General features: G+C 49.5%; 1 protein-coding gene across 1 annotated transcript in view; it reads left to right on the top strand.

Annotated features, from left to right (window-relative positions):
• IRAG2 (inositol 1,4,5-triphosphate receptor associated 2) overlaps window positions 1-14,727 on the top strand; it is a 52,126-nt gene that overhangs the window by 31,534 nt on the left and 5,865 nt on the right. Inside the window, exons 24-32 of the mRNA XM_044430398.1 lie at window positions 617-651; window positions 737-801; window positions 3,525-3,650; window positions 4,282-4,345; window positions 5,423-5,450; window positions 6,483-6,623; window positions 7,678-7,809; window positions 11,675-11,822; window positions 13,280-13,317. Of these exons, the coding sequence (XP_044286333.1) occupies window positions 617-651; window positions 737-801; window positions 3,525-3,650; window positions 4,282-4,345; window positions 5,423-5,450; window positions 6,483-6,623; window positions 7,678-7,809; window positions 11,675-11,822; window positions 13,280-13,317 (777 nt within the window). The remainder of the gene's footprint in view (window positions 1-616; window positions 652-736; window positions 802-3,524; window positions 3,651-4,281; window positions 4,346-5,422; window positions 5,451-6,482; window positions 6,624-7,677; window positions 7,810-11,674; window positions 11,823-13,279; window positions 13,318-14,727) is intronic.

Raw genomic sequence — 14,727 nt, forward strand, 5'->3', positions numbered from 1 at the left:
AACCTCTGGGGACTTGCAGGGACCTGGAATTTCCCCCAGACATCCATGTTGCCCATCTCTGCTTTATGATCTCCTTTTGATGGCTCTTTCCTGTACCTACATAGCGAAAGACATGCATCTGACAGTAGATGCTGTATACTTATGTGAAAGTAGGAGAGGGAAAGCTAATGGGCTTCTTTTAAAAAGTGTTTCTTTTCAGGGGCTTTACGGTGTCTAGAAATAAGTGGGTGGCCTCCAATGAGATCCGTGGTTATTTTTATAGCCCTTTCTTGGTGTTGTAGGAAACAGCTGCTGTGAAAGGGCCCAAACAAAATAGCATAGCTTCCTCCTCCAAAGCAAAGAGAATGCAAATGAAAATCGTTTAGCCTGTAATGCTTTGCATATCAAGATGGTATCCTGTCATGCATCTCCAATTTATGTAAGTGTTCCTACTGCTGCTAGAACTGACCCATATAGCTGCAAGAGGCCAGGTGAGCCCAGCTCTTAACTGTAAATCTGCACTGCTTTTGGTGCTCGTGTGAGTGTGTGTGTGTGTGTGTGTGTGTGTGTGTGAGAGAGAGAGAGAGAGAGAGAGAGAGAGAACAAATAGAATAAGCTTTCCTCTCTTTCCAACTAGGGTGATGTTCAGCCATTGACGGATGTTCTGCCCAGGTAAGGAGGTGGATGTGTGCATTCCATAAGCTGTCTCTGTGTTCTGATGTTGGAAGATACACTCAGTGGTGCCTCGTTCTTTTAGCAGTGATTCGATTCCATCCCAGGAAGTTTCTTCCCTTGCTCCGGAATGCACTAAAGGATCGTATGGTAAGCTGGAAGCTGTGGGGATGCTGTGTGATCATGGTCCATGTTCCACGCTGTAACCATAGTACCCTTTTCTCCACTGCCACTCCTCATCCATGGTACCTTGTGGGTGATTCACACAACGTCACCATCCTCCAGGGTCTGGCCCACTCTTCACAGCCGTGTCTTTTGCTTTTTCTGGAGAGGTGTGCTATTTTCCAGCGGCAGAAGAGCAAGAATGAGAAGCTTGCCTATTTTTGTCCCTCTGCCATGGTCTTATGCCACCTGCAGTGCTGTTTTTCTGGAGTGGAATAGATAGAAAGCAATGAAGGGCAAGAGCTCCCCCCTCCCCCCATGGGGGAACTTAAAGGAGACAGGAGCTTATCTTGCAAGCTTAATTGCAGGAGCTTAATCCTGCAAGGAATTCAGAACAGGAAGCCTTGATAAGTGCTGGGTTAAAGCTTCATGAAGATAAATCCTATGTGTAAATTTTTATCTCGAGTGCTGAAGCTTTTCCTCCCTAAATCCATGCATGTGGAGTTTGGAAGAGAAACAGATACATGTATTCTGTGACATGGGAGGAACTGCAGGCTTCTAATGTGAATGCAAATTCAGGAAGGCTGTTTTGCTTTGAATAAACAGGCCTGATGTGCCACCATTTGGGGTCAGTATCCCAACTCCTTAGCAGAACTCAGGTGTTGAGGCATAAGCCCCTGGGCTCAAACCCCAAAATTTCCAGTTAAAAAAGAACCTGGGTTGTAGGCATATGGAGGTTGCAGGCAAACTCAGCTCAAAGTGTCTGCTTGACACTTTGAGCTGAGTAATAATGGCTTGGTTGTATGGCAATTTCATACACAAGTGACCCCATAGAATCCTACAATGCCCAAGGAGGAAGGGGTGTCCATGGGAAATTTACAGCCTTTGTGGCTATTCCGTATGTGCTGTTTGGGGCATTCTGGGAGTTGTGGGACTGGTTTCCATCTGAACATGCATGCGAATGCATGCTTGAGGGTGTTTTTATTGTTACTAAGATCAATAGGTGAAACTCTACATTAAGAAAACTAAGATCATGGCATCTGGTCCTCTCACTTCCTGGCAAATAGATGGGGAAGAAATAGAGGTAGTGACAGATTTTATTTTCCTGGGCTCCAAGATCACTGCAGACGGGGACTGCAACCAAGAAATTAAAAGATGCTTGTTCCTTGGGAGGAAAGATATGGCAAATCTAGACAGCATACTAAAAAGCAGAGACATCACCTTACCAACAAAAGTGCATATAGTCAAGGCTATGGTTTTCCCAGTTGCAATGTATGGCTGTGAAAGCTGGACCATAAGGAAGACTGAGCGCCAAAGGACTGAGGCCTTTGAATTGTGGTGCTGGAGGAGACTCCTGCGAGTCACTTGGACCATAGGAGATCAAACTGGTCAGTCCTAGAGATAAACCCTGGCTGCTCTTTAGAAGGCCAGATCCTGAAGATGAAACTCAAATACTTTGGCGACCTAATGAGAAGGAAGGACTCCCTGGAGAAGAGCCTGATGCTGGGAACAATAGATAGCAAAAGGAGAAGGGGACGGCAGAGGATGAGGTGGCTGGATGGAGTCACTGAAGCAGTCAGCATGAGCTTAAGTGGACTCCGGGGATGGTGGAAGACAGGAAGGCCTGGAGGAATGTTGTCCATGGGGTCGCAATGGGTCAGATGCAACTTGGCGACTCGCAACAACAAGAAGATCAATAGGATTGTGATGCAAAAGACATACACCTGGAGTTCTGACGGCATGAAGCTGCTTTCAGTTCCAGAACCAAACAGGGCTCGTGGGCATGCTGAGCAAGAATCCACGTCTGGTTAGCCCCAAACTTTGTCCATCTCAGCAGATCAGTTTAGAGGCACGAAGGGGAATGGAGCCATTTTGTAACAGGTTGTAGCTGAAACATGGGTTATTGTGTTGTCTGAACCCAGCTGCATTGACAAGCCATGGCTTATTAACTCCAAGCTACCCATGAAAAGAATACGAGGTTGGTCGTTGGCTGGTTCAACCCACCAACTGTAGGAGTTTGTTCGCCATGGCTAGTCTGCTGGGTTTAGACAGCCCTGGTTTGATGGCAACCTACACTCAACCTATATTCAGCCCTGGAGCATGAATTCCCATGTTTTTGGAAACAAGTCAGTGAATCTACCAGTAGATTCAGGTCTACAAATAGACAGTAGCAGCTGCAGCCTGGTGCTCGAGTTTTGCACGCAGAGGTCCCAGGTAGGGCAGAAAAGCATCTTCTTGAAACTCAGGAGTGTTGCTGCCAATGGGTGTCAGCAATTCTGGGCAACAGAGGACCGGAGTTCTGACTCAAGAGGCTGCAACTTCCTATGCTGTGGTGCACCTTCCGCCCACTCCTTCCCTAGACCACATCCATTTTCTTGTCCCTAACTAGAGAATTCTGCCATCTAGAGCTAGGGCTGGGAACCATACTAATATTTCAGAGAATCGTAGAGTACTAGAGTCGGAAGAGGCCTTCCAGTTCAGCCTTCTTCCGTATGCTGCTCTGACCACCTTTCTGGCTACCGAGTGGGATTTTGCAGGGGAATGCTGGGATAGGGCTTTCCGGCCATTGCTGGCAGGGGAATGCTGGGGACTTTTTCCTGCCTAAACATGCAGTGGATTGTGCCCTAAGGGATGCTAGATGGAGACCACGTGCTACATTTTCTGTCCTCTCTCTGTGTGTCTGTGTGCTGGTTCTCTCCCACTTCCGTCAGCAGATAAGGATCCAACACTACTGCACGCCATGGAGGACCACGCTCGTCAGGCTGCTTCACTGCCAGCTGAAGAAACCGCAGCCACAGCGCGCCAGGCTGAAATGGAGACGTCACGCAGCACGGCTGGTATCCTAGCAGCTGTTTTTCAGATGCTGGTTCTCACTGGGGCCCCTTTGGGTGATCTGCTTGTGCCATCTGAGACCCACAGGCTGAGGAAGGCACAAGCTTCTTATTCAGGAACGAACTACTAAAACGGATCCATCCACGCTTCATAGCCTTGCTTCTCCCATGTTTTATATCATACCTTTAGAATGCCATAGAATCACAGAGCAGTAGATTTGGAAGGGCCATGAAGGCCATCGGTCCAACCCCCTGCTGCAAGTTAGACGATCCCACTCAGAGGGCCATCCAGTTTCTTTTTGAGTCTCTCCAGTATGGGAGAGCCCACCTATGTTAGTGCCTCTTTTTATTAACTTTATACCTGTACACTCCTACCTTCATCCAGGAGAGCAGCATTTCACCTGAGCCATTATCTTTAACTAGGCCACAGTAGATCACCATCGCACACCCACGTTCTTAATCTACGTCCTCTCAGGAGCCGTCGGTCTTGCACCCGGAGGCTCGGTGTCTTGCTCTGGATCTCTGGCCTTCCAAATTCTCTAGCCAGTGTGGTTGTCCCCTCCTTAGTCTGTTCTGACAGCATACATTCTGGGTTCTTTCAGTTTTCAAAAAGTTCCTTCTGTTTGTTGAATTTCAGCAGGTGATTGTTCAACGGAGGGTCTGCCCAGTGTTGCTGTCTGCCGAAACAGGCAGAAGGGCAGGTGAGTACCAGGTTCACGGGTGTCACAGTTACCGGAAAGCACCGACTTCACCCTGTGCCTCCCATGTGCCTGGAAGGTTCATTGGCAAAGGCTTTCCCGGGAGGCAAAGTGCATTTGTAGGAAAGAACCGAAGAAAAACCATGCTGGACCAGACAAAGGTTCATCTAACGCCTTGCTCTGTTCACTCAATGACCAACCAGCTTCCCCAGCAATTGGGACCTAGGCCTGCTGCCTTTGATACTTCGATGGCATCGTGACTTGCAGGCACTCGTAGACGCCTCCTCCTCCAGGAGCCTGTCCAATCCCCTTTTAAAGCCATCCAGGCCATGGGCACCATCCTGCCCACGTTCCCCAGCAACTGCTTACGGAGGCACGCCGCTTCTGATACCAGAAGTAGCACAGAGCCACCAGGACTAGCTGTCATGGGGAGTCTTTTCCTCCAGGAGTGTTTTTACCTCCGTTGAAAGCCCTCCAAATGGGTGGCCATCAAGACAACCCATGGAACTGGATGTGCATTGTGGGAAGCACTTCCTCTGGTTTGTCCTGAACCTCCTCCCTCTGGTCCTCTAGAGGATGTTCAAGCCGCATTCTGTATTGCAGCTGTCCCCAACTCAGAGCCCCAAGATGGGTTGGCCGACCATCTCCACCATCGCCAGCCAGTCGGCCTGTTCTCTGGCCACAGGAGGAAGGCGTTCCTAAGCACAAGAGTCATCCCACCCCCAGTCATTCTTCTTTCGTAGGAGCAGAGGAAGCTGCCTTATCCTGAACTTGAGCCTTTGGTCCATCTAGACCCATATTGTCAACACTGACTGGCAGCAACGGGTCTCCGGAATTTCTTCTGAGAGTCTTTCCTAGCCCTGTGTGGAGATGTGGAGATCAGCCCAGGGCATACTGCGTGCAGAATGAGTGCTTTGCCTTGGAGCCTTGGTCCTTCTCCTTCCCAGCCCCATGTCAGAAGGACTCGTTCTCACATAGCAGAAAAGTAGATTTTATGCCCAGACACACATGCCCTGAGAAAGAATGGTAGTATTTTCTGTATAGTGCTATGGTAATTTGTTGCCTTATTTCTGGTTTCAGTGTGTCTCCCAGTGAGAAAGAGGTGGAGGTAAGCTGTGGAGCGCTCACAATTCTTCTGCCTTTTCCTTCCATGCCTAATCCTGTCGTCTCCTGCATATGCCTTCGCACATCCCTGTACCTTAGCCTGTGTGTTTGCAAGTAAGAGAAGCTAAACTAGCTAGCGCATCCTCTCTGGAGGAAAGTGCCACCTGCAGATGCAGAACTAAGCTCCCATTCCGCTCAGCAAAAGGGAGCAAGGCTTGACTTGATGAATATTAGGTAGTGAAAATGAAATGCATATGCTCGTCATTCTGTGTATCCATATGGAAATTCCTGCTGATGAGTTTGTTGCTAGCGACTTTATGTCAGTGGGGGTCCTATAAGGTCCAAAAGAAAAGCTGCAATGGATGAAGATTCCCCCCACCTACCCCCTGGGCAGGGGAATCCACAGCCTCCCCTGCTAAGATATGATGTGGAAAACCTTTGGCAGATCTCACCTTCTGCTAAGAGGGTGGCCACTGCCAAGCACACCTTCACACTGGTACATTCCCTAGTTGCAGTTCCCAGGTACTGGCTGACCCTTTTGCCAGTTCAGGATTTGGCACTTTTAAACAGGCATCCAAGACTCAAGTTTTAGGGGCTGCTGCTGCCCAGGATACGGGCAGCCAACAGTTTAATCATCCTCTTCTCATGACTGTATTGAGTTTCACACCATACTTTTGGTAGTGGTGTTCCCTGCTTTGAGAGCTTAGTGGAAAAGTAGGTTGTAAATTCCATTAGTTGAAGCAGAATGGGTTTAAGGAACAGGCCTATGGCCCCTCGACATTGTCTGAGAGGTCCTAGGACTTTTCAGATTCCCAGAGTTGAGGTTCGAGACTGTGTTCCAACTTCAGAGCTAGAAATTGGAGTTCCGATCCCACACCTCTCACAGCTGGTGCAAGAAAGAACTGTGCGGGCTGCAGTCCCAGGTTGGGAAGCAACTCAGAGAAGAAGGGAAGGGGAGGTGACTGGAGCAGCTAGGAAATGAAGTAACCCAGTTCACTAGTGTTGTACACATACCTGCATCTCTTCCCTTCACTAGGCAGAATTTCTGCGGCTGTCTCTGGGGTTCAAATGTGACCTCTTTACTTTGGAGAAGAGAGTCAGGCTGGAAGAGAGGTCCCGGGATCTGGCTGAAGGAAACCTGAGGAAGGAGATCGCCAGCTCCTTGAAACTACTTGATGTAAGAATTTATTATTTGTTTGTTTGTTTGTTTGTTTGGAGTTTTTGTACGCCGTCCCATTCGCGTAAGCCTCGGGAGGCTTCAGCATAATAAATAAACAATCATATAAATAGATACATGTAAAATCTGGATTCACCCTGGGTAAAAAATTAAAACCAATAAATAATATTAACAATTATTAAAATATTGTTTAAATAAAAAGGTCTTGGCCTGGCACCGAAAAACAAATAACGACGGTGCCAGGCGGGCCTCTCTGGGGAGCGCATTCCATAAGAATGGGGAGGAATGGTCATGTTTTGCTCCTACTGGCTGACTATTTTCTTGGCTAAATCAGGTCTGTTTAGAGGGTGGGGATCTGGTTTATTACTTTCTTTTCTTTGAGATACTTCAGTTCTGCTTAATACAGTAATACCTCAGTTCACAAATGTTTCTGTTCGCGAACAATTCCGTTCGTGAACAGAAAGTTCGCAAAATTTTGCTTCCGTTCACGAACTCCACATTGGGTGACAAACACAATTGTGGCCATCTTCCCCACACGAACACGAACACGGCCATCTTCCCCACACGAAATCGAACACGGCCATCTTCCCCACACGAACACGAACATGGCCGTCTTCCCCACACGAACACGAACACGGCCATCTTCCCCACACGAACACGAACACGGCCATCTTCCCCACACGAACACGAACACGCCCATCTTCCCCACACCATGACCACTTGTCAGAGTGTGTTTGAGCGGGGAAGATGGCTGTGTTTGTGTTCGAGCAGGGAAGATGGCCACAATCATGTTCGTGTGGGGAAGATGGCCATATTCTGTTTTCTTTTAAATGGCTTATTTTAAAGTTGTCCAAATTTAAGGTGCTTTCAGAATTGGTTGGTGTCAAATGTTATTGTTTATACTGCAAGCTGCCTTAGAAAGACTGTGATCTTGAGAAGCTGCTATGAAATACATTTGATGGTGATGGCGATGATGAATTACTCTAATTGTGTTGATGATGGTGATAACTGCCATGTTTGCTTCCTGTGTGTGCGGAATGTGGTCCTTGCCCAGTCTCTGGCCTCTCTCAGTGACGACAACCAGGTCCAAGAGATAGCCAAGAAGCTGCAGAAGAGCTTGGAGCTCCTGAACCAGCACGCCACCAGGATCGCCAGCAAGGCAGAAATGTTGGGCGCGATCCATCAGGTAAGTGGCCAATTCCAGAAGACTTAGCGCTTGGCTTCTTCTCCATATACAAGCAGAAAACTGTTGCTGAATATGGGCTGTTTTATTTTGGTTGGCTGGCTTAGTGCGATGCAGTGATTAAGAGCAGGGGACTGGGACTCTGGCGATCTGGGTTCTAGTCCTGGCTCAGCCATGGACCCAACTGGTTGATTTTGGGCCAATCACAGATTCTCAGCCCAACCTACCTCACAGGGTTGTTGTTGTGAGGATCAGATGGAAAACAGGAAGAGGAGAATGATGAAAGCCACCTTGAGTTCTTTTAAAAAGAGAGAGAGAGAAAGGCTGGGTGTGAATCTGATAGATAAAGAAAACTCTCTAAATGGTTTAAGAGGAAATGCCCATCATGAAAGGGTGAAAATGGGTGCAGTTGTGAAAGAAGTGGAAAGTCTGTAGACTGTAAGTGGGGCAGTTGGCTCAGTCCTGGAAAACTCTGCTGTCAGTGGATTTGGGGGACTGGAGAGCTTGGCTGTTAGCGGGGATGATAAGCCAAATGGAACTGGGGCCAAGCAGAAGGGCATGAAATGGGCACTTTCTATAAAGTGCCACGTGAAGTCGTGCCATGGACGCAAAATGGCCGGCAGAATTAGACTATAGGAGGCCTGCTGGATCAGAGCAAAGGCCTGTTTAGTCCAGCATTCTGTTTCAACTGTGGCTCACTCAGCTACCTGTGGAAATCCTACAAGTGGCACACAAATGCGCTTCACACCCTCCCGCCCCTGTTGTTTTCTGGCCCTTACTCTGATTCCAGGGACAGGATATTGCCATCACAACCGGCCTAATAAAATCCACAGGTGCATTTTAATCTCGATGTTAAAATAGAATCAAGAAGGTTTATCTTTGTCATGCTGCATTGCACAATCTGTATGAAAACTTGCAAGGGCTCCCTTGACCTTTTACTCTCAAGCCCCATTTGTTGCTGAATTTACCTGATGGCCATTCATCCTCTTCCTCTCTGCAAGTGCACGTGACATGGTCCAGGTGATAGATTTGGTTTTCTCTCCCTCCCTGCCTGGGACAGTCTCCATGAGGACTGCGACCGTCCTCCCTGGACTCCGGCCTGTTTGTCCAACATCTCATGCCCAGTTCTCACTCAGAGCATGTGGAATCAGCAGGCGGTCCGTGAACTCTGGCTGCAAAACCAGCAGACTTCGTCCACAGTGTGGCCAAGGCCCCAAGCCACATGGACTGAGGAGGGAAGACGCTTGCATAGTGATTACACAGTCTCGCTTCCTGGTGGCACCCATGCAAACGCTCGGCCTGCTCACCAGGAAGTTGGATCCGTGGCTGTGGGAAAGCAGGCTGGAGTCCAGGGAGCTGCGCCCATGGAATCTGACAGATTCCAACCCCCAAAAGATTTTCCTTGTACAGCCTTAGTCCCATTTACTTCAAACCTAGGAATGGTGCCACACTAGATCGTTCCATAATTTGACATAATCTTAAACTGTGGTGTGAACTGAAATGGTGAGGAATTTGTATTCTGTCTTGGGATCACCAGCAGTTACCTTTCGAGTGCAGAGAATTTAGCACTTTTGCATGGGCACAAGTGGATTGAATCACAGAATAGTAGAGGTGGGAGGGGCCATGAAGGCCATCCAGTCCAACCCCCTGCTGTTGCAGGACACCATGTTACACCCTCCCGCTCAGGTGGCTGTCCAGTTTTGCCTTGAATGTCTCCAGTGTGGGAGAGCTCCCCACCTCTCTAGGGTTAGTTGAAGACATCTAGAAAACCCCGCAATGGGGAAGGTTTCCCTAGACAGAGGTTGTTCCTAGCCTTGCGCAAAGTCGATAATAGAGGGGAGACATAGTTTAGTGGTCAGAGTATTAGACTGGGATCCAGTAGATCCAGGTTCTAGTCCCCATTTGGCCCCAAAGCTCACTGGAAGACTTTGGGCTGCTCACTGACTCTTGGCCTAACCTCCCTCACAGGGTTGTTGTGAGGGTAAGATTGAGAGGAGGAGGATTCTGTGAGACACCTTGAGTTCCTTGGAAGTAAAAAGGAAGGATATGAATATAATAAATACAGAAATAGTCTGAATGGTCTGTCATGCTACAGCCACTGAGCTTTGGCAGAAGCCAAAGGTTCGTGTTTCGGGCAGTGAAATCAGGTGCTGCAAGCAAGCGCTGTTCTTTTGGAGCTGTCTGATCTCTCCGTGTCTACCCCTTGCAAGAAAGCTCCTGGCAGCAGGCACGCAGGAGCAAAAAGAAAAGGAGGCACGTGCCAACCCCTAGACCTCTGCTCACCCTGCAGCCCTAATTAAGGCTGCCAGGATGGCGTGCGATTTTTCAGGGTCCTGGTCCAACCTCAGAAACTTGTTCCGAGTGCTGGAACTCGGAGCTCCCTGCAGCCCCAGGTGGCACAGAAGGATCCAGGGTGGCGGAACATCCTCCGACGTTGGACGTTGTGGGTGGGGAGGAGAGGAGAGAGGCTCTGTCAGCATGCAAGTATCCCGGCTTCACCTCTCCCTCTTTGCCGATTTCTCCAGGGCTGCACACTTGTGTGGTGATGTGCCGCCAAGGCATCTCTGCCTCAGGGCTGCCCTGCGAATGAAAGCTCCCCAGTGCGCTCAGTCGGTGACATCCCTGCTTAGCTGTTCTACACCCAGGGCTGCCGTTTCCTCTGTGGAGCCAATCCATCTCTTACTTGGCCTTCCTTTTCTTCTTCTGCCTGTGACTTTTTGGAGCATGCTGGGCTTCTCCAGGAAGTCTGGCCTTCTCATGATGTGCCGAGCCTTTATTTCATCCCCTTTTCTTCCAGGACAAGTTCTGGCTTGATTCGAATAGGTCGTCTAAGTGTTTTGCCTTCCAGGAAGATGACAGAGGCGCCCTTCCCCTTCAGGCTCCTCCTGCCTTCAGCCGTCCAAATTCAGAGGGTTCTGGGTGGGCTTATCAGACTATGCAAGGTCTCCCAGGCTTTGCAAGGCTGCTGAGTTTGGAGGGGAATGACAGGCTCCTCCTAAGGAAAATGCCGGCATCAGGGCAGCTCACAAGGTCTGGGATGGGTTCCCAGGTGTGCTACCTGTGACATGCCTCCCTCTGTAGAATGTTCTCACCTCCTAACACCCCCCTGAGAATAGGGAGCGAAGGCAGCAGGAAGCAGGCAGAACACAGCCTCACACGTGCAGGATTTTTATTTCCATGGAGGCTTTGCAGAGGAGTTTCTTCTTAATGGACATGGTGTCCAAGGTTGCGTAATCTACTCCACCATCACAGAATAGATCCCTGCATCTGTACACCCAGTGATGGAATCCCTTAATTTCTGGAGAAGGCTGCACATTCTCCCTTCTTAGCCTAGCCCTTAGGGTGTTTGCTGAGCCTGCGTGGTAGAGCTGGCTCAGGTAGTAGAGAGAGTTTTTTGTTTGGTTCAGTCACAAAGTCATGCCTGCCCCATCACGACCCCACGGACAACATTCCTCCAGGCTCTCCTGTCCTCCACCATCCCCCGGAGCCCACCCAAGCCCTCACCCCCTGCCCCAATGGCCCCATCCAGCCACCTCACCCTCTGCCGCCCCCTCCTTCTTTTGCCATCAGTTGTTCCCAGCATCAGGCTCTTCTCCAGGGAGTCCTTCCTTCTCATCAGGTGGCCAAAGTATTTGAGCTTCATCTTCAGGATCTGTAGAGACAGTGCACTCTCCAATTCCCACTTTGCTTGGACGTTTTCTTGCTTCTTTTTTTAAAGAGAGTCCTTGGAGTGGCTCTGGCATCCCTGCATTCAGTCTCTCTGTGCAGCTGCAAAGCGGGAAGAGACACAGAAGCAGGCCTGACCTCTTCCCCAGACCTTGCTTGCGGGGAAACAGTGGCTCGGAACATCCCTACCTTTCTTTTGTAGGAGAGCCGGGTCAGTAAGGCAGTAGAGGTGATGATTCAGCACGTGGAAAACCTGAAACGTACGTACGCGAGGGAGCACGCAGAGCTGGAGGAGCTGAAAGAGGTCCTGCTGCAAAACAGAAGGTCCTTCAGCTCTGTCGGCGACCGAGGTAACTGCCCAGGAGAGGCGGACAGAGTCCTGGGCCGGGGTGGCAGTGAGGGCTGGAAATTGTCTGCAGCCCAGTGGTGTAGGGCTATCTGGGGCTGAGCGTCTGGGTGGTCCTTAAACCGGGGGCGGGCAGTTAGTTGTGTCTGCCTTTTCCCCCGTGCATGGGCCCAGCATGGCTCCTTGGATGATTCCTGGCACAGGGGACGAACGGTTGGGAGCCTTCCCGTGACGCGCCAGTGTGGCGTGGTGCTTAGAATGCTGGACCGGGACTTGAGAGACCTGCGTTGCCATCCCCACGCAGCCCTGGAGCTCTCTGGGTGACGCGGGGCTCGTCAGGGCCTCTCAGCCTAACCTACCTCACAGGGTTGTTGTTGTGAGGATAAAATGGAGAGGAGGAGACCCTTGGGTTCCCTGCAAGAGTATAAATGCAGTGTGATACTAGTGATAATAAGCTTCTGTGATAGACTGTTATATCTAGTACCACCATCTAGGAATGACAGAGATTCATTTAATCTGTTTAAAATCTTTCCAGGCCCTCTTTCAGGAAGGGAGTCCTCCCATGGCATCTTACAACAATAAAATAGAGTGATGCAATTTCAGAAAAGCAACAACAGTACCACACACACAATCAGAGGGAAGGCCAGAATAACTAGATATTCTCAGAGCCTTCCAAAGACCCTTCAGTGTTGGGCTCTAAGAACCCTCAAGGGCAACCCATTCCAGAGTGGTGGGGCCACTGCAGGAAAGACCCCTCTCATGGACTTGCCCACCAAACTGCCCTCCAAGGTGGGCAACAGAGAAGGGCCTCTATCATTCGTCTTAAAGCATGGGTGGGCTGGCAGAAATGAAAGCAGCCCTTCAAGAAATGTTGGTTGCAAACCAGCGCTTAAATTTGCTTGCAACCCAAGGCCTGGGACCCCGGCTGGGGCAGTGGGGCTGGCAGGGGTTTGACTCTACAGAATATTAGTCTGGATTTATTTTCACCCATCGTCAAGCTGCCATTTGCGCCTCCTACCAGTATCCTACTGGCGGGGCTGGTGTCCAAAGCTGGCAGTGCCAGGCACATGTCAAGGCCCACCGCTGGCTCCCCCAGTTCTCTGGACTGCCGCCTCCTTGCTCTCACAGCCAGTTCACCTTCCCAGTCCAGGTGTGTGAGCAGTGACAGTGGCACCTTCTGTCCCTTCCTTTGGGACAGTGGTGACCAGAGGAAGGTGGCGAGGGGACAGAGTGACCGGAGTGAGGAGAGGGGCCCTGCTGAGGACTTTTCACCCAAGCATCAGACCCCACCAATGAGGGACGGATTCTGCGTACTGGTACTGCACCGGTAGCCTGGCAACTGGCCTAGCTGCCGCCTTCTCGCAGGGGAGGCAAGAGGAGAAGGGCTGGCCTTAGAGGCCATGCGTGGCTTCCGTCCTTGGGCCATCCGTTCATATTTTTCCACTTCTGTTGCTCCTACAGATGAAGCTGCAATTAAAAAGCTCTCTGGTTCTCTAAAGGTACAGATGCTGATGCTGCTCTCAGGTTTTTAGCTTCTGCATATGCTTTCCGGCGGTGCTGCTCCCTTTGTGTATTGTGCATGGCTGTTGAGCTTGAATGTCGCTTTCACGGATGCCGCAGAGATCCGTGCATTCCCCTGCTTTTCCTCCCATCCCTGACAATGCTGTAAAGTGCAGCCAACCCAGGTGCTGAAGCTCTGACGATGCGGTGGAGAAACGGCCTGGCGTCTTCAAAGGATGTCTTGAAGTCAAATTCTTGCGTGGTGCTGTCTCTTGAGTACTGATCTGTATCTGTTGAATTGTTCTGTGTGACCTCGCAGACTGTCGTTCTTTGTGCTCTGGGTTCTTGCTCTTCAAGAACTTCTGAAATTGCAGGCAACATTGGATTATATAGCTCAGAAGGAAGGAAGGAAGGAAGGAAGGAAGGAAGGAAGGAAGGAAGGAAGGAAGGAAGGAAGGAAGGAAGGATTTAGAGGGATTTAGATTTATCTTTTTTACTTCTTTGCCATCGTGCGACAACCCCTGCCCAGAGGAACTGATGTAAAATAAATAGGGTGGATGTACACAAAGTGGTATTCAAGCAGGCTATATAGAATAGAATGTTAGCAGCTCCGGTACTGGGTTCAAGAGTCAAAACATAGGTTATGGGTTCTGATGAACATGCACAGAAGCATAGCCTGTGCTGGCCTGGAACAGAACACTGGCTCCTAAAATGATTTCATGTTTCTAGTCCTCTTGGTTCAACATGAATTGGATAAATGATGGGTGCAATATAGAAAAGGCAGTCCCATTGACATCACCCAGAGGTAAAGCGCAATGGGATGGAGGTGATGTATCTTGTGATAAAAGGTTGCATCAGTTCCTTGAAACTTATTTCATGCCTTTCTTAGCATAACAGAGGACTTTCAAATAAACCGGTACAGGCTAAAAAATTCAGGTGAGTGTTCTGTGCGTGCTGAGGATCCATGGGTAGAGCTGCTGTGCTTGCTTCAACCTTCCCTCTTTGCTGCTTGTCCATCTTCCACCCAATTTCTTGTTTAAAGCTCTTTCTGGGGAGAAGGGCAACCGTTAACATTGGCAAAACTCTTGGAAACTTAACACATCTGGCCAGAAACATCAAGTGCTTGGGTTTTGGAAATGCAGCACCTCGGACTGCTCTTCTCATGTAACTCTAGAGGAACAGGGTGTTTTCAACAAGGAATCCTTCCAATGTGTCCACCCTGCAGCCTGAACCATTCAAAGGCTCTGCAATAAAATTTTCCATGGGTCCACATGATGTGACACTGAGTCTTTCAGGCACTGCCTCCAAGGAAATGAGTGGAAGAGACGGCTTTTGACTTGGCAAGAGCATATCTGTGTTCCTTCTTATATGTGCATATGGCAAATTGTTGCTCTGTGTTGGTTAGGTGA

Source organism: Varanus komodoensis, unplaced genomic scaffold, assembly GCF_004798865.1.
Source record: "Varanus komodoensis strain SLA01 unplaced genomic scaffold, ASM479886v1 scaffold1, whole genome shotgun sequence".
Lineage (NCBI taxonomy): Eukaryota > Metazoa > Chordata > Lepidosauria > Squamata > Varanidae > Varanus > Varanus komodoensis.